Source organism: Podarcis muralis, chromosome 15 (assembly GCF_964188315.1).
Source record: "Podarcis muralis chromosome 15, rPodMur119.hap1.1, whole genome shotgun sequence".
NCBI classification, from domain to species: Eukaryota; Metazoa; Chordata; class Lepidosauria; order Squamata; family Lacertidae; genus Podarcis; species Podarcis muralis.
The window spans coordinates 31,765,285-31,787,715 of NC_135669.1; the positions used below are offsets into that span (position 1 = coordinate 31,765,285).

The 22,431-nt window shown below is 48.5% G+C and overlaps 1 protein-coding gene across 3 annotated transcripts in view; it reads right to left on the minus strand.

The window, feature by feature from the left end:
• AP2B1 (adaptor related protein complex 2 subunit beta 1) overlaps window positions 1-22,431 on the minus strand; it is a 60,422-nt gene that overhangs the window by 23,354 nt on the left and 14,637 nt on the right. For all 3 annotated transcript variants that reach the window (XM_028707329.2, XM_077919698.1, XM_028707327.2), the window contains exons 6-14: window positions 18,039-18,229; window positions 16,740-16,961; window positions 14,697-14,817; window positions 13,333-13,428; window positions 12,966-13,081; window positions 12,049-12,214; window positions 10,009-10,107; window positions 7,975-8,234; window positions 6,704-6,896 (exon numbers count right to left, since the gene is read on the minus strand). In XM_028707329.2, the coding sequence (XP_028563162.1) occupies window positions 6,704-6,896; window positions 7,975-8,234; window positions 10,009-10,107; window positions 12,049-12,214; window positions 12,966-13,081; window positions 13,333-13,428; window positions 14,697-14,817; window positions 16,740-16,961; window positions 18,039-18,229 (1,464 nt within the window). The remainder of the gene's footprint in view (window positions 1-6,703; window positions 6,897-7,974; window positions 8,235-10,008; window positions 10,108-12,048; window positions 12,215-12,965; window positions 13,082-13,332; window positions 13,429-14,696; window positions 14,818-16,739; window positions 16,962-18,038; window positions 18,230-22,431) is intronic.

Consider the following 22,431-nt stretch of genomic DNA (forward strand, 5'->3'; position numbering starts at 1 on the left):
CTACCTCAAAGTACAGTATACAGCAAAGGCCAGAGAACCTCAGGCCCTCTGGTCTCCTCTATCTGGCCCTCGGGACTCTCCCCAGGCCACCCCTTCTCTCCACCCTTGCTCTGCCCCCTTCTCAAGTGCTTTTGATTGGCTGGAAAGTGAACTGCAGTCCCGTCTCTTGCTGGAGATGATTCATGTGCGTAAAAATCCCTTGCTTTTGTGCGGCTGGAGTGCAGCTTAAGGGCCACATGGGCAGCTCCGCCCACTTCTGCATCTGGCTCCACCCACTATTAGCTTGCACCTCCCTGAAAGCCGCCCAGTGAGCCAAAGGGGTTCCCTGCCCTGGCTACACCAACAGGAGTCACGGTTTCTGGCAGGGGAATTTCCTGGAATGAACCTGGACCCACCAGCTTCATGCAAGACATTTGCTCTGCAACTGAGCTACAGCCCTTTGTTACAGCCAGCCGAGCGCCGTATTTCCAGAGGGGGGAAATATCTGAGCACTTATGCATTTACGACTCCCTCTTGCAGTCGTAACCGTGTGGGGCTATTGCCTCGTTTCAATTTATTGCCGCATTTGCAGGCAGAACGGAAGGCTTGCCTTGTGCGGAGAAGGCAGCCCTCGTAAGGGAAAGAGAGGAGCCCCCGGCAGACTCATTCCCAGCCATGGAGGAGTCAGAGGTGCCCCCCCAGGGGCCTTCAGGAGTGTTCCCTTGCGAAACGAGGAAGGGGGAGGGTGGAAACAGCGAGCAAGCTTCTTATCAGCAAGCCTCTTACATAAAAGCAGTGTCAAAACAGCTTGTGAATAATTCTGCATAATAGCACCAGATGTTTTTATCTGCCTTTCATCGGTTCCTGCGCCAAGATAATCTCAAAAAGAGCCACGGGGCTGGGAGGCCGACTTTGAAAGAGACAATCACAGCTTCTCGTTCATTCACATAATAATTATAATTTTTACACACACACACACACACACACACACACACACACACACCTCTCTTCCCCAAGCTTTGTAGATCTGGCTGAAATAGGGGAAGGGGGATTCCTGGAGACCCAAGTTTCCCTACAAGAAACTTGTCTGGGGTTTCAATAGGTAGCCTTATGGCATCTAAACAGGGCACTGGCCTAGTGAGCCTCTTGGGACTGTGTGTGTGTGTGTGTGTGTGTGTGTCTGTGTGTGTTTGAGCTTCAGAGTCCTCTTCCAGCCCCAGAGGGCAGAAATGTCAGCCCTGTGTGTGTGACTGGCAGGCAGCATAAACACTTCTGGATTGGTCCAGCCCACCAAAAATATTCAGAGCCCAAACACCTCGAGAGCAGCAGGCTGGGGGGAAGCTGCCTGGTTATGGGCCGGAATGGTCTGACTACAAGACAGCAAAGTGCTGTCCATGGTGCTGAAGTGTCTGGGAATCTTGTTGAGCAGTTTCCTTTGGCGACAATTACACCGTATGTTAAAGCACCATTATGCCACTTTCAAAAGTCATGTCTTCCCCCAAAGAATCATAGCCGCTGTAGTTTGTTCAGGGTGTCAAGAGTCGTCAGCCCCCTATTCCCCTACCAGAATTTCCTGGGAAGAGGGATTGCTAATCAACTTGTTTCCCCAGAATTTATTTCTACAGCCACTTGCAATTCTCGCTCTTAGGTAAATCCCAAACTTTTTAAAGCCATCCTTCCCCAAAAGGGAATCATGTAACTTCCCAGTTCTGAGTCACAAACATTCTTGCAGCTGCTAACAAAAAGGATGCAAATTCCTTATGTTCTTTCTGGACAATAAATGACATATAGTGGAGCAATATCAATGCTGAATCTAAGGGAACTTCATGTCTCAATATTTCTACTATTCTAATAACCACAGCTGCATGTCCACCACATATGGTAACATGTTCCGTTCTGCTTTTTCATTTGTTTCTAATGATTTAATACTGTTGGTTTACTGCCCTAATAATATCATCTGTTTTGAAGACTGCACACTGCTTAAGAGATTTTTAAAACGTGAAGCGGTTTATAATAATAATAATAATAATAATAATAATAATAATAATAATTTATTATTTATACCCCGCCCATCTGGCTGAGTTTCCCCAGCCACTCTGGGCGGCTCCCAATCAGTGTTAAAACAGTACAGCGTTACATATTAAAAACTTCCCTGAACAGGGCTGCCTTAAGATGTCTTCTGAATATCAGGTAATTATTTATCTCTTTGACATCTAATGGGAGGGCGTTCCACAGGGCGGGCGCCACTACCGAGAAGGCCCTCTGTCTGGTTCCCTGTAGCCTCACTTCTCGCAATGAGGGAACCGCCAGCTTTCTAAATAAATAAACGATGTGCCTGGATAAATAAAAGCTTTCTAAATAAATAAACGATGTGCCTGGAGACAAGCAGTCAGGTCATGCATCCACAGCAGTGACCAGAGGAGGAATGACCGCTGGGAAGAGCGCAGAGAGAAGAAACACCACAATGCATCTGCAGCAATACAACAGGACACCTTCGTCTGCCCCAGCTGCAACAAAACATGCCTCTCCCTTATCAGTCTCTACAGCCAAAGCAGGCGCTGCAACCTGCCAACAAGTTTGACTTCACCCCCACTTCTCCATTGTCTCCTGAGACAGACAGATGCCAACAAAAATAAATGATGGCAGGTGCTTGAGTCAGCAGGGGACATTTCTCGGCTCCGTTCCCACAAGACAGGCTGCCCCAGGAACTCGTTCCAGCAAAATTCTCCTCCACGCTAATGCAGTTTTACTCTGGGCATCTGCCTTTTCCGGATTCCTATCTAAGAGCCATGTGTGAGGCAGGCAGGCAGGCAGGCAAACAAGAAGGCAAGCACTCTTTCAATGAGGCGCTGCCAAGATCCTGCAATGTTACGTGAGGGACGTGGCGCCTCTAAGTCCCAGCCGGGATGAGAAGCAAGGTGGAGCTAATAACAGAGAGAAGTGCCGGGGAGACCTGCGGTTCAAAGGCTCAGCCATCGGGGAGGGCCAGGGCAGCCGGAAGACGCAGAGCCCTTAATGGAAGGGCTAATGAGTGACAGGGCAGCGCATCTGCTCGCAAGCAGCACATCGGCAACTGAGAGAGCTGACAGGAAGCCTCAGAGCGCCTCCTCTCCACGGAGCTTAAAGCGGAGTTCGAGTAGCAGGAGGCAACAAATCATTTCCTGAGCAGAGTCCAGGCTGGGGGGCAACCAGGCCGCAGCTCAGAATGAAAACACGTTGCGGCTCTGCACACGTTGTGGCTCTGCAGGGAAAGTGCGTTGTGGAACAGGGCCCTAAAAGTATAGCAGCCTGGAAAGCGCCAAAACTTTAGCACCCTGGAAAGCACCCTGGAAAGCACCCCTCCCCAAGATCATCCTAGAGCGGGTTTCGATAATAATCACAATCAAAACCAACAAAGATCCTAATAAAATCATGAAACTAAACCAATAACAAATGTGACAAAGCATTCAACGCACAAGTTTCTAGCCCTCAAGGCTGCAAAAATATGCATTAAAATGTGTTGGCAGCATTTCCATAAGTATTAGAAGCTGGAAGGAGCTGGGACAGAATGTGATTTTCAGTGGTTGAAGGAACAGAAGGGTTTTCATTTTGCTTATTTACTTCTTACTTTGCTGATTTATTAGATGTAGATTTTTATCAGACCAACTAAACCAGTCGTTCCCAAAATTTGGGGGGCCACTGCTGCCTTGGTTACATAAACCTGACTCCCCTGGCCCAAACCCTACCATGTTAAAAAAATTATTCAGAATGGAGATTTGCACAGCCCACTAGGGAAGACGATAAACACAATAAAATTCAGAGCAGGGACAATTAATTGCATATTTATTCAAAATCCGATTAAAACTATTTAGTTTAATCCATTCAACAAAATGGATGCACTTGATCCAGGGACGCCGGCTTTTCAAAGTCTGATAGTCACTTCCACTTCCAGCCCCCCCCCCAAGTACACCCCACCCTTGGGAGCCAGCACTGTCTGCTTTGGGAACCACTGAACTAAACCAACCATAAAATGCAATGCCCCCCTCTCCTTGCAAAAATTAACCACAGCATAATAAAAACAAGATGCATTGGCTAAACACCGAATACCTGCCTAAGCAGGAGGTTTTTTGACATATGGCAAAACACCCTGGTGGGGGGAGGAGAAGGAAAGTGAGCCCCGTCTAGCTCTGCGACCTTCTCAAAAGTTAGCATAAACCAAAGGCAGTGCAAGGCAGTGTGCGTTCCTGAATAAAAGATGCAAACGCAAAATTATGCAAAAAAAAAAAGTTTCCCCAATCTGCATAACTGACACACGGTCACAGAACTCCCCTTCTCCTGGCGCAGAATTTTAATGATTTTTAGGAGAACTGCCACTCTGGATTAGACTCTGGATTAGACTCCAGTTCCTTCTAAGCCTGTCTGGCTGCTGTTTCCCAGGGGACACCCCCCATCTCCTCCAAGAGGAGCTCCATTAGAGCGGATGAGCTTCCCTGAAGGATGGCTCGCTCTCTGCTGCTGATCTTGCCTTCCCTCCTGCAGCCAGCCAGAGAGAGCTTTGGGGATGCTCTCAGGCGCTTGGTCAACAGCCCCTGGGAAAAGACTGGCCCGCTGTGTTTTCGGATTGCACTTTTCCACTTTGTTTTTAACCTTGTGCCTTTCTTACTGCGCTTGTGAGAGGAAGGGTGGGGCAGGGGAGATAAAATATTAACAGCAAGAAGACCATGTCTCCTACAAGTATCTCCCAGAATCCTCTGCTAGAGCACATAAGGTCCCTTGGCAAAACAACGGAGGAGGAAAGGGCACCTGGCACTACAGGGTTCGAAAGCCTGGGTGACCTTGGGCCACTCACTGCCTCTCAGCCTGGCCTACCTCAAAGGACTGCTGTGAAGATTACGTGAGGAGGGGGAGAACCATGTCCACCACCTTGGAATCCTTGGAGAAAAAGGTGGTGCTATCCATGCAATATATATATAACATTATGTCACAGGACCCTTGTCTCTGAGAACAGCACTGAATATGCTAGTACTGGGCTTGGGCTAGAAAGCAGATCTCGGAGCGATTTGCTGTAGATCTGCGGTAGATTCTGACTCCCCGTTGTTTAAAAATAGCAACAACAACAAGGCTCTGCCCCTCCACCGCCCCCCTCTGCTTTCTAAATTATGCAGTTGACATGAATAAAGCTTGAGGGGGGAACCAAGAGCCCAGTTTGGGTGTTGAAAACAAACCCTTTACTGAGCATGCACTCAAGTAAGGCGCCCTGTTCCTTAAATCCAAGGGTATGTTACACCGCCGCCACCTCCAGCATTTTGTACCTGGCTGCGATTGGAGGATCTTGGGGTTCTAGTAAAAACCAAACGCAAGACACCAAAGTAGAACTCGCAAGGCTGAAGTTTGCACAGCTACAAAGAAGGCAAGATGGATGCAGAGAACCAGGAGCTGTGTTTCCCCCCTCCTCCTCCTCATGCTCCATCTTCTGCACCTTTTGCTCAGCTCCAGGGTCTAGCCAGGACCCTCATGGGTGTCTTTCCTTAGGCCAGAGGAACCAAGTGCCCCCCCACCCTACCTTGCCAACAGTGCAGAAGGTCATGAGGAAAGGGAGATGTGTCTGTCCTCAGGTCAGAAGGCTGGCTCTCTGAGGACACATTCACACGATATTTTTAAAGCGCTCTGATGCCACCTTAAACAGTTATGGGAAGTGGAGTTTGTTTGGGGGGCTGGGAGTTGCTGGGAGACCCCTGTTGCCCTCCAAGAGCTCCCTGGGAAGAGGGATTGTTAAGCCACTCTAGGAACTGTAGCTCTGTGATGGGAAAAGGAGCGTCCCAACAACTCTCAGCACCCTGAACCAACTACAACTCCCAGGATTCTTTGGGGGAAGCCGTGACTTCTTAAAGTGGTAATGCAGTACTCTAAAAGTATAGTGTGAAACAGCCTTTGGCAGCTCAGGTCCCAGCAAGAAAGAAAATTATATTCTTTTCAGAACCAGGGAATCTGTGGCCCTCCAGATGCATTTGGACTCTGGCTCCTCTTGGCCCCAGTCAACACGGCCAACAGGCAGGAGAAGATGGGAGTTTAAGCCCAGCAACATCCAGAGGATTCCCCATTTATTCAGGTTCATTCAAGCGAGAGTTCCCAGAATTCTCTGGGGGAAGCCAGGACTGTTTGGAGCAGTATTATAGAACTTTAAATGAATGGGGGGAATCTGCCCTAAGAGATTCTTGTTCCAGAAAACAGGGGCCCTTGTTAGAGCAAGTTGCTCAGGAGGAGCTCTCCGTGGTGCTGAGGCAGCTGACCTGCCTTTACCCTGTGGGCTCCTGCATGAGACAGGATAGGACACTGCCACTCCCACCTGCCCCAGCCAAGCAAGGTCCCAGCAACATCTGGGAGGGCCACAGGTTCCCCACGACCGCTGTGATATTTAGTTCCACTCTAAGCAGCTGTCCACCCTGGATACAGCTCCTCCGCCACAAATTGAGGTAGAGGTGGCAGCTTTGGAGGGAGAGGTAGCAGCTTTGTTCTTTCTGAAATGGAGCAAAGAGGCAAAGAAGATCCCTGTGGCTCCCACTTTCTGTGGCGGCTGCCTGGACCCCTCCCCCCTCCCCTGCTTCCTGCTGCTTAGCACAAAAGGAAGCAGATAGCAGTCTGGATTTTTTAAGTTATGCAGCTTGCCTAGAGACTGAGAGCTTGGGGACTCCAGGGACAAAGCAACTTGACCTCCAGCAAAATAGTTCAAAAGTGTTCCGCTCACCAGACTATCCAGCCCTCCTCCGAGAAGATCCACAGCCCCCATCTGCATGGAAGACACCTGGGGCACGTTCACTGGTGGGCCGAGGTCAAGGTTCAAGAGGTCACCCAGGAGGTCGCCTTGGGAGGGGATCACCTGAGGCTGCTCCAGGTTGGTGGTGGTCGTGGTCCCCATCGGGCTGTCGCCTGCATCAGTGCTGCACAGGAAAGGGGGTGAAGGGAGGTATTAGTTTAGTGCCTTTTTAGAAAAGGATGACATGGGGCGTAGGAGCTTCTGCTGCAAGATGTCTAAATTAGCTTTGCAATGCCTCATTAGCCTTGCAGGGGGAACACAGGGGAAAGGTAAGAGCTGCAACGTCCCAGCTTATTTTTATTCACTTGCTTATTGCCATAGGTAAAGGTAAAGGGACCCCTGAACATTAGGTCCAGTCGTGGCCGACTCTGGGGTTGCGGCGCTCATCTTGCTTTATTGGCCAAGGGAGCCAGCGTAAAGCTTCCGGGTCATGTGGCCAGCATGACTAAGCAGCTTCTGGAGAACCAGAGCAGCGCATGGAAATGCCGTTTACCTTCCCATCGGAGTGGTACCTATTTATCTACTTGCACTTTGACGTGTTTTTGAACTGCTAGGTTGGCAGGAGCAAGGACCGAGCAACGGGAGCTCACCCCACTGCGGGGATTTGAACCACCGACCTTCTGATCGGCAAGTCCTGTGTTTAACCCACAGCGCCACATATTGGCCTGAATATAAGCCACACTTTTTTTTTCTAAATTCCAACCGTTAAAAGTTGAAGTGCGGCTTAAATTTGCAACCTTACAAAAACTGGCTTTTACGGGACTTCCGGTGAGGCAAGATGGTGGGCGCCATGGCAGTGCGTAGCTCCTACGACCACCAGCACCACCATCAGACACAATTTTAAGGGAGCGGCTACTATTCGGGTATTGTCTTCTTTTCTTCCCCCTTCAATTTTAAAGGTGCAGCTTATTTGCTGGTGCGGCTTATATTCGGCCAATACGGTATATAGAAGCAAATCCTGCCCAGGAACTTACTAGGATGATGGCAAACAACTGCTACACACGGGGCGTGGGGTGTGTGTGCTGGACTCAGGTTAGGTTCACACAGAATTAACTTCACATAGGATGACTGTGGCTGTGAGGGATCTTGGCGACTGCATTCTGAGTGCCTGAGCCCTTAGGAGAGCTGCCGCCGGTCCATGTAAGATAAGTGAGACAGAGTACTGGCCTGGCTCTGCACAAAGCAGCTCCCCAAATCCCTACCTTCCGTGGTGGATGGGCAAGTGTTTGCGGTGGATCCCGTGGCTGCCTTCCACAAAGGCGTTGGGCGGCTTGTGGTACACAGAGGCCAGAGAACCGATGTGGCAGATGAGCTCGTCCAGCAGAGTGGGCTCAATCAGGTCGGTTTCTTCCGAGATCAGGGGCTTCTCGGACAAGACCACCTCCTTGGCGGTGACGGGGTCCGTGGAAAGGAGGCGCCAGTAGATGTAGCCGCGATCACGCAGGTCCGGGTTGTCGGAATCCTAGCGCAAGAGCACAGCACACATTTATTCACATGGCACCAGCCTCATGGCAAATTTTAGCTTATAGGTATCTGTCCTTTTGCGCTCCTGACTGATATCACGCCCTTCTCCCTGATAAAATAGCTTTCTACTTCTGGTTTTTGTTTTGTTTTGCATGGAGTGGTACAGTTCACCTACCATCTCAGGACTCCACCACATTCTCCTGCATGCATAGAGCATCTCCCTGGCCTCTCAGCTCTGAGCAGCTCCCTGATTTCACTATATGGATGTTTTAAGTGTTTTCGTTCTGATTTAAAGTTTAGATTTTATTACTATTCTCGGAAAAGTGAGAGAGCGCTTGGTGGGGTTTTTCTTTCATTCATTCTTTTTACATATTTGTGCTATCAAGATTTTGCTCAGAACATTTGACGCTCGTACGTTTTTGACACAGCTGAAACAGTAAAATCCAGCCAAGCTGAATGTTTCTTCTCATATACAGATACATATTCAAATGCGGTTGTGGAAACCCAAGGCCAACCACAGGCAGGGAACTATGAAAAATGAACAGAATATTTTAGCTGCAGTTCATTCATTTTCAGCTGTGGATTCTTGCTATAAAAAAGCACAACTAGACATTCCATTGCAGCGCCCATAACCTAGGTTTAAGGAGCCATTTTAGTTCCCAGCTTTCGTAACTCAGTTTCTAACACTGGGCAGGAGGATGCAAGGAGTGTGCAACACCACCTATTTCCTGGGAGGGCTGCACTTTTAAAAAATATATATTTATTGAAAAACTGGGTGTGGGAATCAGACAAGACATTACTATGAAGGCATGACTAATTTAGGTCCACCATTTTAAAGAGGTCTACTCAGAGCAGAAAATAGCTGCCTACAGCCCTACGTTCCTATTTAAATCAGCCCTTCCTTCAGAACTAGAATCATAGAATTGTAGAGTTGCAAGGGACCACGAGGGTCACCTAGTCCAACCCCCTGCAGTACAGGGGTCTCTTTGCCCAATGAGGGGCGCGAACCCACAAATTAAGAGTCTCATGATCTACTGGCTGAGCTATCCCACTTATGAGGAACAGAATCTTACTTTGCTCCTAGAAGGGCCACAGCTCAGTGGCAAAATGGTAATGATTGGCTTGGCACCCAGTTACTAAAATCAAAGACTTGTGGAGTTGGAAGGTACCTCCAAGAGTCATTCTAGCCCAACCCCTGCTAAAGAGTCCCTGGCAGATGCCCCCCAACCTCTGTTTAAAAGCAGAGGGAGAGAAATGAAGTATTTCTCTACTTCCCAATGAATCAGCAGGAACGATAACACATCCAAAGAGTCTTGTTTTGATTTGGTTTTACTTTCCCACCACCACCACCACCACGGATCGGAATCCAAGTCCCGAGACACATCAAGAAGCCAACGCTGATCCAAGGATGCTATTAAAACACTGTGTGACTCAGCTGAGTGGGCTTTGTAACACCGGGCGTTTGCTGAGCGGTGCAAGCGATCTATAAACTCTTGGCAAGAAAGCCCTGAGTCTGGAAGGGATGGGAAGTGATCTCAAACAAAAACCTGCTGTGCAGACTCAACACACCAGAATCCAAAGGCAGAAGGCGACACAGGAAAACATACGCAACCAGGTGTGAGTTTTGTGGGCCCTTAGATGCATCACCATTGACAAAAATCCCAGCCACTGTTTGGCCTCTTTGCACCTGAGCCTTCCTCAATAACCCTGCAGTTTTTTGTTCTTCCCATCTAGGGGACAGAGTCCTACACATGCCCAACCGAGAGGCTTACCTGCGTAGCCAGGCTCAACACCTGCTGGACCAGCTCCTGAGTCTCGGACGGCTTCTTCAGAAACAGTTTGACGATGGCAGTCAGCAAGGTGAGCTGCACCTGTAGTGAAGCAGGATAATGCAATTAAGAGGCAGCCCACTGATTTGCTTCAGGGGGCAAAAAATGGCTATATGGATCCAGAAGGAGCCCCACCTCTCCCCACCTCCCAGGGTGCACCCAAGAGGCTGGGACTGCTCCCTTTTTCAGCAAACATTCTGCTTGCTTTTGCCCCACCCTAACCCATGTTGCCCTAATCCTCACTTTCCTCCTTCCCAGCCCCGTATCTCCCCAGGTCAGAGCCGGAAAACTCCCCTGCCTGCTTCTCCTGCTCCCTACCATTTCTAGGTCTGTTCCTTACAGCCAACAATCTCCTGGGGGAGAAGGACTGAGACTGGCAGGCTGAACTCTGGACAGGAAAGTGGCTATTAAGAGGGGAGGACCCTCAGCAACATTTTGCCATTTTTTGCAATTCTTTTTATAAGTAAGGATCTGCAACTAATGGGTAAGAGAGCATAAATAACTTATCACCCAAAAATATTAATTAAATGTTCCTTCCTTTTTCCGGTAAGTCCTTTGATTTCAACAGTAGCTCACAGCATCACTGCCAAACTTTCCAAAGTGAGAGCAAGTAAAGAGGAGAAAGCGAGTCCCTGTTGGACATTTTTGCACATTTGGAATCAGCCATTTATCCTAATCTTAGCTGCAGAAGGCTTGTGAATTAATGGCATGAGTTGAAATTACTTGCAAAAGAAATGTATTTTCTATACAAGCAAAGGCTTTAAAGGCATCTAATTCAGATTAATTTTACCTGGAATAATAAATAGCATTCAGTAACTCTCTGATGAAGTCTGTTACGAACCTTTGCATCAGAAAAATGAACTGGTCTGGGTCAATGTAATGTGCTATAAATATCTAGAGGCTATTTGCTAGAACTGTAGTTTTTTTTTAAAAAAGTCTGATCTACACGAAGCAATGTAACTGGCCTATGGGAATCAAGCTGCTAAATATATTTGCTTGGTTTTTAGGAATGAGTATTACTTTAGATTGCCTTCAGGTTTCTGGGATCTGTCCCGAGGCAAAAACATTCTTAAATATATCCAGTATGTGTGGAATAAGATTTTCTGGAAAGTGCTTTCAATAATCCACACAGAACTCATTTGCTCCTGTAGATCTACTGCTCCTTAATTCCTAAATAGTGTCTTGAGTTATTTCCCATCAACTTAATTGATCTAAAAATAATTTTTGACCTGGAGTAATTATCCCAAACTCATTAGTTGTTAAATATGGCTCTAGAGAGCCTTCAGGTGGGTGCTGGTTAGAGTAAATTCCTTTTTTAAAAATGGAAATGTGGGCAAGTCTTTGGGCTGCACCCAGTTACTAAAATGCAAGGGCCCCGTTTGCTCCTTCGAAGCAGCATGCTTTGGAGAGGGGACACAGTTCAGATGCCTTGAATGCAGAAGGTCCCATTTTCGATCCCCCATGGCATCTCCAGGGAGGCCTGGGAAAGATTCCCTGTCTGAAACCCTGGAGAGCCGCTGCCAGTCAGTGTAGACAACACTGAGTTAGATGGACCAAGGGTCTGATTCGGTCTAAGGCAGCTTAAAGGAGGGTCCACAGCTCAGTCCTAGAGTGCCTAACCTGCATACAGAAGGTCTTAGGTTCTATTCTCAGCTTCTCCATGTAAGGCTGGGAATGTCTCCCGCCTGAAGCCCTGGAAACATCCTAACTGCGTCCTGGATCAAAGGATCACCTAGTCCAGCATCTGTTCTGAAACATACCGTTGGGAAGCCTTGGCACAAGAGCCCTCTCCCCTTCTGCAACTGGAATTTAGAGACACTGGTGCCTCTGTGCAAAGCCACTGCGGCCAGCAGGCAGCTGATGCCAAACAGTGCAGAGGCATCAGAGAGCTAGAGGGACAAATGGTCCGTTTCATTCTAAGACAGTTTCCTTCCCCCCCCTCCCAAAAAAAGGGCGTCATAGGACTGGAGAGGGAAATATTACCTGGGTGCTTTCATCATGGAAGCCCTCCAGAAAGCTCTCCAGGAGCTCGTCCGCATTGTCAATCCTCTCCGCATATTCGCCCACGATCCAAATCATGGCCGCGCGGGCATCCGGCTCGTCCAGAGAGTCCAGGTTCTCGCACAAAGTGGCAATGATGCTCTCGTATCTGGTTCACCAAGGCAAAGGTAAGCGCTTTGCTTTCTTTATGGTTGCCAACTCCTGTAGCATCCTCAATTTTCAATTCTCTGGCTCAACCTTTTCAAGCTCCTAGTCCTCAAATTTAAGAACTCTCGCTCTTGCCACTTCTCTGCCACCCGCTGTCAGCTGTCCCCATTCCTCCATTTGGGAGGAATCTTCAACCAGCATAGCTTTAAAATATGGTGGTGAACCCCAGCTCAAGTGAACATATGTAGGATGCAAGATTTCCATTCACTAAGAGATGGGCCTTTTTGGAGATCCCAGCCACTCACCCCCCCACCACTTGTCTCCTTTTTTAAAGCAGGTAAAAACATGAGGTTTTTTTTTTATCCTGATCAAACTCTGAAAACAAGGACTGAACCTCACTGCTGCTGTCAAACCACTAAGAGTTGTTTTCAGCATCCAGAAGCTGTACTTAAGGTCTTTAAAAACTTGTAAATCACCTAGAAAATCACATAATTCAAAAGGAGGGTAAAAACTGAGTAAGGAAAAACAGAACACTTAACCAATTTAAACCAGGTGTCTGAAATCAGCTTTAAAGTCAACAGTAATAAGCAATTGGGTTTGTTTCAAAAACAGAAGAGGGGAATTTCTGCCAGGAGAGGTGGAGAAGCCTAGAAGCCCCCCCACTCCTAAGCACAGCTAGGACATCAACGACGGCATCAGCTGCCCCAGGGCTTTTTGCTGCAGTGGTGTAGACTGTGTGGAGCCATGCTTACTTATTGGGGTACTTGCGGAAGATGTCCCGGATCACCACGATGGCTTCCTGGACGACGTAGTTGACCTTGGTCTGGATGAGGTCCAGGAGGGTGCTGACGCAGCGCTCAGCTGATTGCTACGAAGAGGGACAGGACAGAGGAGGAGGTCAAGGTCCAGCAGAGGCCAGGCCCCAGTGCAAATGCTGGCCAGGATCCAACCCACAACTCTGCAGCTCACCCACCGCCTGGTATTATAGAAATCAGAACGGGATTCTCCGCAGGGGAGAGGTCATAGTTCAGTGGCAGAACACCTGCTCTGCATGCAGAAGGTCCCCGTTATACACCAAAGCAGAAACGGGGGGGGGGGGGGGGAGGTCAGTTCACTTGCCTCCACCTTGATAGCACAGCGTCCGATGGCCCGCACTGCTTTGCGGACAAAATCGACATCCACCTCTGTGGCGTACTCCTTGAGCTCCGCCAGAACCTGTTGGAATCAGACAACGATGATGTAGTAATGATAAAAAGGTAAAGATAAAGGGACTCCTGACCATTAGGTCCAGTCATGACCGACTTGGGTTGTGGCGCTCATCTTGCTTTATTGGCCAAGGGAGCCGGCGTACAGCTTCCAGGTCATGTGGCCAGCATGACTAAGCCACTTCTGGCGAACCAGAGCAGCGCATGGAGACGCCGTTTACCTTCCCGCCGGAGCGGTACCTATTTATCTACTTGCACTTTGACGTGCTTTCGAACTGCTAGGTTGGCAGGACCAGGGACTGAGCAACGGGAGCTCACCCTGTCATGGGGATTTGAACCCCTGACCTTCTGATCGGCAAGTCCTAGGCTCTGTGGTTTAACCCACAGCGCCACCCGCGTCCCTGTAGTAATAATGATCACTTGATAATAAGTAAGATTTATAGTTGCACCCTCTCCCCTGCTTTGACCCAATCAATGGAACTTCCATCTTCCTTCTATTTTTTTAAAAAGTCACTGGCTGGGAACTTTGACTGGGGCGGGCTTTGGCCTTTCAAATTTCAGCAGCACCCTGTGTGAGCACAAACTTCAGCTGCCCGCCACCTCTCGCCTTCCGTTCTGCTCAATTCACTACATCATAGTTGTGGCGCTCTGTGGCGTCCCCTAGGCTTGGCGCCCAGTGCGGTGGAACCAGTCATGCTGCCCTAAATCAGCCTCTGGCTTTTATGAAGACTCTGTTTAGGCTACTTCCTTGGGATGGGCAGCTCTGCTGGTACCTCATTCCAAGCCCGCCCTGTCAGAGGATGCAGCCCTGCCACCACCCTCTGACTCAGAGGAGGAGTCCCCTGCAGTGCCTCTGCCCCCCTGGTCTTGCAGAAGCCAAAAGCTGCGGAAGACAGGCCAGCTCCATCAGGACTCGTCTCCCTCGTTTGTCACCTGGGGGCACCCAGACTGCCTCAGACTCTAAAAGACAGAAGGCTCACTCCATCAGCTTTGCCGAAAGCCCAGCTCCATCAGGCATCTCTTACGCTGAACTGTGCCACCTGCTCATTATAAGAACCACCTTTTAAGAACTGGTGCCCGGTGTTGATTTTTCTTCTTCCCTCCCTGTCCCTTTCCCTTGTGTGCTATGTTGCTTTACGTTGCAAGCCTGTAGTTCCTAGCGAGGTTAGTGGAGAAATAATCTTGTAATGATATTGATTGCAGATTGCAGCTTCCCATGTTTGTTATTCTGTAGAACACACACCCAAGTCAGATGTCCCCTGGCCCCCCAGAGCTGACCTGAGCAATGTTGGCCTGCGATGCCAGGCGGATCATGATGTCCAGTTTCTCCAGCTTGACATAGATGGGGTCGTTGTACTTCACAAAGAACACCTTGATCTCCTGCTTCAGGATTTCAGGTCTGAGGAAGGGAATGCATGCACAATTTATTATTGTTGTTATTAACTTATCACCAGCCCTTCACCTAGAGGTCCCAGGGGTGGGTTAGGTAAAGGACCCCTGGACGGTTAAGTCCAGTCAAAGGCAACTATGTTCATCTCACTTTTCAGGCCAAGGGAGCCAGCATTTGTCCACAGACAGCTTTCTGGGTCATGTGGCCAGCATGACTAAACCGCTTCTGGCATAACGGGACACCTGACGAGTGTCAGAGTACACGGAAACGCCTTCCCGTCGCAGCGGTACCTATTTATCTACTTGCACTGGTGTGCTTTCAAACTGCTAGGTTGGCAGGATCTGGGGCAGAGCAACGGGAGCTCACCCCGCCGTGGGGATTTGAATCACCAACCTTCCAATTGGCAAGCCCAAGGCTCAGTGGCTTAGACCACAGTGCCACCCGTGTCCCTATCCCAGAATGGGTTACAACTGTTTAAAACACAACATTTTGCATGTGAACTGTATAGCTGTTGTATGGAAGTTAACAAGGAGACAATGAAAATGGATTCTTTGTGCACTAATGGTGGCCAAGAGACTGATACTGAGGAATTGAAAGAATAAAGATATGATACCCTTTAATCAATGGACTGACAATATGACAACACCTGCAACTTATAAACGGACTGCTTACAGATGTAGACTTTGTTTGCATCAACATGACAACATTTGAAATGAGCTTATACAGAATGCAGAAGGCTATTAACATCCACATACCTAATAGGATAATAACACTTTATCAATCCATATAAGAATGTATGGTAGTATATTATGTTGCATTTTTGTATATATATATATTTCTCTTTCTTTGTTCTCCTCCCTTTCCCCTTTTGTGATTGAATTTTTTTCAATAAAAATACTAAAATTCAAAAAAACACATTTAAAACAACTTACAATCACAAAAACAGGGTGGCTCCTAAAAATACACATCTCACCCGCAGCGGGTGCCTTAAACAGGGATGACGTCAGGCTGTGTGAACAGCCGCCCCCACCCGCTTAGCGACTCCTCGTAAAGAGGCAAAGCCACTGCCAAAAGCTGGGATGTGTGCATGTATCTGTCACCAAGAGGGAGCCACTCCATCAGGCTTTATTTGGGAAAGATAAATGATTTAAATCCCCACTCAGACTTGAAGCTCACTGGGTGTGACCTTGGAGGGGCAGGGTGTCAGTCACTGCTTCTCAGCCTAGCCTACCTCACAGGGTTGTTGTGAGGAGAGGAAAAAGAACCATGGATCTACCTAGAGCTCCTTGGGGGAAAAGGTGGGCTAGAAATGCAATTACCGTATTTTTCGCTCCATAAGACGCACCAGAACATAAGGCGCACCTAGTTTTGGGAGGAGGAAAACAAGAAAAAAAAATTCTGAATCCCAGAAGCCAGAACAGCAAGAGGGATCTGGATTCTGGGATAGCCTCTGGCTGTTATGGCTTCTGGGATAGCCGAGCCAAGCCTCTTCAGGGCAGCGGGATGAAGGCTCCCCCTGCCCAGAAGAGGCTGTGCATGGCTAAGGCAGAAGCCAGGAGAGGCGCTTTGCTGAAGAGGCGCTGCGCAGAGAGAGAGAACTGCGCAGTGCCCCTTCAGCCAAGCAGGAGGAGGAATGGAAGGAGCCCCTTCCGTTCCTCCTCTGGCTTCGCAGGACAGGTGCGTCACTGTGAAGCAGGAGGAGGAACAGAAGGAGCCCCTTCTGTTCCTCCTCTGGCTTCGCAGGAGAAGTGCTGTGCAGAGAGGGAGAACTGCGCAACGCCATTCGCTCCATAAGACACACTCGCATTTCCCCTTACTTTTTAGGAGGGAAAAAGTGCATCTTATAGAGCGAAAAATATGGTAACTGATTGGCCACAAAGAAGGGAGACAGCCGTCCAGGTGGAAGAGTTTCCCCAAGCTGCCCCTCTGACCTCTTCTGCACGATCAGGTTGATGTTCCTCAGGGCGACATACTGGACCTCGGGCTCCCCGGACAGCAGGGTGACCAGCGGCGGGGCCAGCTTCTTCAGCAGCATGTTGTAGTAGTCAGAATCCTTGGGGAGGAGCTCCAGGAACTTCATCAGCACCTTGACAGCCGACAGCACCACGGCGGAGTTGGCGTGAGAGAGGCGGGGAGTGACTCGCTCGCAGATGCTGCCGGGGGGGAGACAGGAAGGGGGCCGAGATTCAGGATACACCCGGAAAACGCTGGGAGTAACTCAACATAGTGCTAAGTTAAGTTCCTGAAGGGTGTACAAGTCGGGCTAGCGGGACGGCAAGAGGAGAGGCAGGAAGACAGCGAGGTTCTTGCGCTGGGTTGCACCAGCAGCCCTGACACTTCCTGTTGCACAGCCAGCTTCCTCCAGCCCTTTAACTAGAAGCCTGCCTTATTGCACATCAACAGTTGCATTTTGAAGCCTGCAAGTTTGGCAAACCAAGTTGATGGGACTATGCCGAAATGGCAAAATTAACTGGGAAGCTCAGGAATCAAGACGAGAAATTTTAAAATGTCTATAATGTCTATACAAAATCATTGTAAGCTGGTCGAAACACTAGCAGGGTTTTAAATACACTTGTAACAAGAATGTATAGATAACCTAGGAAGATGAAAAAAATGGAGAAGTATTTATATGCAGTTGAAAACAGAATCTAAAGGACCCATGAAAGGGATGGGGGGGAGTCAGGAGATTCAGAGCAATCTCGATATTTGGATTTTGAATTGTTTTATGTTGTATGTTTATGCTTTTGAAAATCAATAAAAAAGATTGTAAAAAAGAAACCTGTAAGTTTCCAGAGCTACAGGGGTTTCACATCCCATTATTATTTATAGCAAATACCACCAACAAAAATGTGAAATTGATGTAGACAGGTCAATTTTTACGGTGATTTGAAATCTGAACTTGAACCCGCTTAATATGTTGGCAGCCTTCATTGCTGAGGTTCCCTCTCCTTTCTTTAAGTTAATTATCTTATTTTTATTTTGCTTTTCTTCTTTTGAAAGGCAAGCCATATGAAGTGAGAGACTGCGTTTCAGCTGCTGACATCCTCCATGGCTATTTCCATGCTTTCCCCAGTGCCTGTTACAAGAATCCTGCAGCAAGGGGCTCCACAAGTCAAATGTGTATTACTCTAGAGGCGTCCCATGCCTCTGCCCACAGATGTGAAGCCGCTGAGCCAGGAGGAAGCAAGTGGCGCTAAGGGACAGGGGTCTGCGACCCGAGGCCCACCTACCTCTGGGCTTCGCGGTCATCCTTTGGGTTGTAGTTGGAGAGGCAGTCCAAGATGAAGATCTGTCCCCACTCAGTGCACTCGTTCAGAGCAGTGAGCAGCTTATTGATGTTCTGGGGGTTCAGGTCCAGCAGGTTGCTGTTTGGGTGAGATTCGCTGATTTCGGACAATGCAGCTACAGCGTTGGCCACGACCTGCAAGAGGGAAGGGAAAAGGAACAATCCATGCTTTCAAAATCTTGGCTGAGATTTTGTGGGGGCGTTTTAATGCCTAGCCAAAGGGCATTTAAAAAGCTTGGAATTATACAGTGGTGCCTCGCAAGACGAAAATAATCCGTTCCGCGAGTCTCTTCGTCTAGCGGTTTTTTCGTCTTGCGAAGCAACCCTATTAGCGGCTTAGCGGATTAGCGCTATTAGCGGCTTAGCGGCTATTAAAGGCTTAGCGGCTTAGCAGCTTAGAAAAAGGGGGGGTAGTGGGGGGAAATCGCAAGACGTTTTCATCTTGCGAAGCAAGCCCATAGGGGAAATCGTCTTGCGAAGCAACTCAAAAACGGAAAACCCTTTCATCTAGCGGATTTTTCGTCTTGCGAGGCATTCGTCTTGCGGGGCACCACTGTATAAAGAAGCAAGAGGGTCTCTGAGCATATACAAAGCAATTATGCACACCAGCAAAACTCAAAATAAAACCAGTCCACAGTTATCTGGGAGTAGAATTGGGGCTGACCATTTGTGACCCTCGACCTGATCTCACAGGATCCTCAGCCTAATTTCATGTGGGTGGCAGAGAGAGAGAGAGAGAGAAAGGTGGCTCCACTCAGGGCGCTCGAATAGTTAAGAGTGTCAGACCAGGACCTGGGAGACCTGGGTTCGAATTCCCACTCGTCCATGCAACTCACTAGGTGAGCTGGGCCAGTCCCTGCCTCTCTCAGACCAACCTCTCTCACAGGGGTGTTGTAAGGACCATCATTTTCAATACAACCCTCACCGCAAGCCTGGCAAATGTGGAACAATCCTCAATGTTCAAATAATACAAATATTCTTCCTTTATGCAAAGGCAACATTTGTTCTCCATTTTTTTTCCTTTCACTATTAGGGCTTTGTTACTTAACCCATATGGAACTGTGCTTATTCTACATGCCCCCTTTACGGTTTCATTTTTTTATCTGTTAATTTTCCTCTCTTGCTATATAACAGTCCTCTCTGTTTTATATGCATTACAGTGGTACCTCGGGTTACAGATAGGTAGCCGTGTTGGTCTGCCATAGTCAAAACAAAAAAAAAATCCTTCCAGTAGCACCTTAAAGACCAACTAAGTTAGTTCTTGGTATGAGCTTTCGTGTGCATGCACACTTCTTCAGATACACTTCTGAAGAAAGAAGTGTACGAAAGCTCATACCAAGAACTAACTTAGTTGGTCTTTAAGGTGCTACTGGAAGGAATTTTTTTTTGTTTTGACTATGGCAGACCAACACGGCTACCTATCTGTAACTGGAACTATGGAAGGCACCACATTGAGCCGCATGAAATGGAAGTCCATCAACCGTGTATCTGAAGAAGTGTGCATGCACACGAAAGCTCATACCAAGAACTAACTTAGTTGGTCTTTAAGGTGCTACTGGAAGGATTTTTTTTTGTTTTGAGTGGTACCTCGGGTTAAGTACATAATTCGTTCCGGAGGTCCGTTCTTAACCTGAAACTGTTCTTAACCTGAAGCATGACTTTAGCTAATGGGGCCTCCTCCTGCTGCCGCTGCGCCACCGGAGCACAATTTCTGTTCTCATCCTGAAGCAAAGTTCTTAACCTGAAGCACTATTTCTGGGTTAGCGGAGTCTGTAACCTGAAGCGTATGTAACCTGAAGTGTATGTAACCTGAGGTACCACTGTATAACATAAAATACAATTTAAAAAAAAACCTTTACAAACGGGAAAAGTGGGCTTGAGCCCCAGAACCCATCTTTAAAAATAAAAATAAAAATTAGCCCCAAACATGTGGAAGGAGCAGCATTCTTGGCTCCCTAAGCATTGTTATTTTTTAATTCCGAAGAGTGCCAGCTCAGAGCTACGTGGGTTTGCGTGTGAGAGAGAAACTGGGGACGTGAATGATCCTTCACTGCCAATTCAGCAGTGAATAAAATGACTTAATGAACAAGGGGGTGGGGGGGTGGAAGGGAGAGGAGGGAGGGAGAAAGAAGCCTGTCTCTCTCCATCAAGCAGAGAAGGGGGAAATGTGATAGACGGGGAAAGCAGGAGGGGATCTGGGACACCAGGAGGAAGAGCAATTAGATTACTTTTGTTATTATCCAAGGCTAATTGGAAATTAAACCAAGTGTGGAATGTGGCTAATGGAGGGGAATGCGCCTGCCATTTAGAGGCCCTGAATCGTAGACTCAGCCGCCTGTTAAGTGCCAGGAAGGGAAGGAGGTGGATGGAGGCAGCACCAGGAGGTGGAGGAGGAAGGATGGTTAGGGAGAAGGTGGCAAATCAAGGTGGGGTTGGCTCTCTGGTGCTGAGCAGCACATAAACACCCTTCTGCTGCCTTAGACAGAGCCTGTCCATCTCAGCATCTCATCTATGCTGCCTGGCAGCCCTTCTCCAGGGTGCCAGGGAGGGAGTCTTTCCCAGCTGTCTCTGCAGATGCCACCAGGGACTGGACCCCGGGGCCTGCAAAGCCCCTGAGCTATGGTCCTTCCTCTGAAAATGAAGTGTGACACTAGTCCTCATGTTTCTGCATAATGGGAACATAGGAAGCTGCCTCGTACCAAGTCAGACCATGGGCTCCATCTAGCCCAGCGCTGTCTACACTGACTGGCAGCAGCTCTCCGCTATATCTGTAGATGAAATGAGGCCAAGTGGCAAAGAAGTCATCTCGAGCTCTTTGGCCCACAAAACGTCTTAGCTCATGTGAGGTTCTTTTTCCAAGATTTGCCAAGTCTTAGGATACTAAAACAGCCCAGATTATTGAGCTCAAAAGTCTTCCAAAGCTTAGCGATTGCAGCTTGGGGAGCAGTCAAAAGATGCCAGACCAGGTCTCCATCCAAATCTACAAATTCAGAAGAGGCAAGCCAGGGAAGGAAGGGGGGAGTGAATCCTTTTCCAATGAGATCTCAGAAAATGCTTTTGTCCTGAACCTGCTGGTGCCATCGCTGCGCCCTGATGCTTGTCAGAATGGATGGGATCTGGAATCCAACAATATCTGGAAAGAGGCCCACACCGGCTCTCCTGGATTTGGAGCCGTGCTGTTTTTTGGCATCGGTTTTGCTTCTTTTTTTTACAGCAGAGAAGAAAAAGAAAAGCAAATGTAAAGGTTTTCACTTTAAAAAATAATAATGTGGCAGTCAACAAAGGATGTCGAAATGATTCTGGGAAAGGAGGGGGGGGAGAGAGAGAAAAGATCACAGCAGCAAGAAGAACAGAACATGCCAGACAATGGACCCCTTGCAAAGAGCTGCTTTCATTTGGCGTTAAAAATAAGAGCGGCAGAAGTGAAAGGTTAAGGGGGTGCGTTTGACTGTTTTGTTCTGCAGCAGATCTGCAGGTGGGGGAACAGGGACGGGGCGGGTTCAACAGCCCGCCCACGGCTACCTAGGGACTCACCACACTGCGTCTTTGTACCAGAGGGGAGAGGAGGTCAGGTATAACTCCCCTCCCTGACCAGGCAGCCATCTCCATTTCCTCAGATTTCAGAACATGCCCACGCCCAAAGTGGGAGGAATAGCCACAAGCAATCTATTTCCGGTAGGACCTAGGAATCTGTTTTGAAACAAGCCAGGCCTTCTGGTCTGCTTGGTCCAGCATCATCACTCTGACCGGCAACAATTCAGGATCTCGGGCAGAGAGATAAGGACATAGGAAGAGCCTGCAGGATCAGGCCAGTGGCCCACCTAGGCCAGCATCCTGTTCTCACAGTAGCAAGTAAGACCTGAGCGCGGCAGCCCTCTCCTCTCCTGCGTTTTCCAGCAACTGGTATTCTGAAGCATCGCTTCCTCAAACTGTTTAGGCAGAGCGCTGCCATCGTGGCCAGCAGCCATCCATCAAAGAATCACAGAGCTGTAGAGCTGGATGGGACCCCGAGGGTCATCAAGTGCAACCCCCCCCCCCCGCAATGCAGAAATCTCAACACACAGTCCCCATTCCAATCTGAAGCCGTTATCGGACCCTGCTTAGCTCTGCAAATGTGCTAGCCGTTTTATTGTTTCTGTCTAATCCTTTAAACTGGAGGTGCAAGGGGAACTGGCCCATCATCAAAGGAAGTCAAACAAGGAAGTCCCTGGAATTGCACTGCCGGCCCCCCTTAAGGCCCCCTCCAGCTAGAACAAAACTGCATCTCCTGCCTTGTGGGAGAAGTCCAGTGCTGCCCCCTTGTGGCTCATCTTCCACAGCTACAGGAGAAATAACCC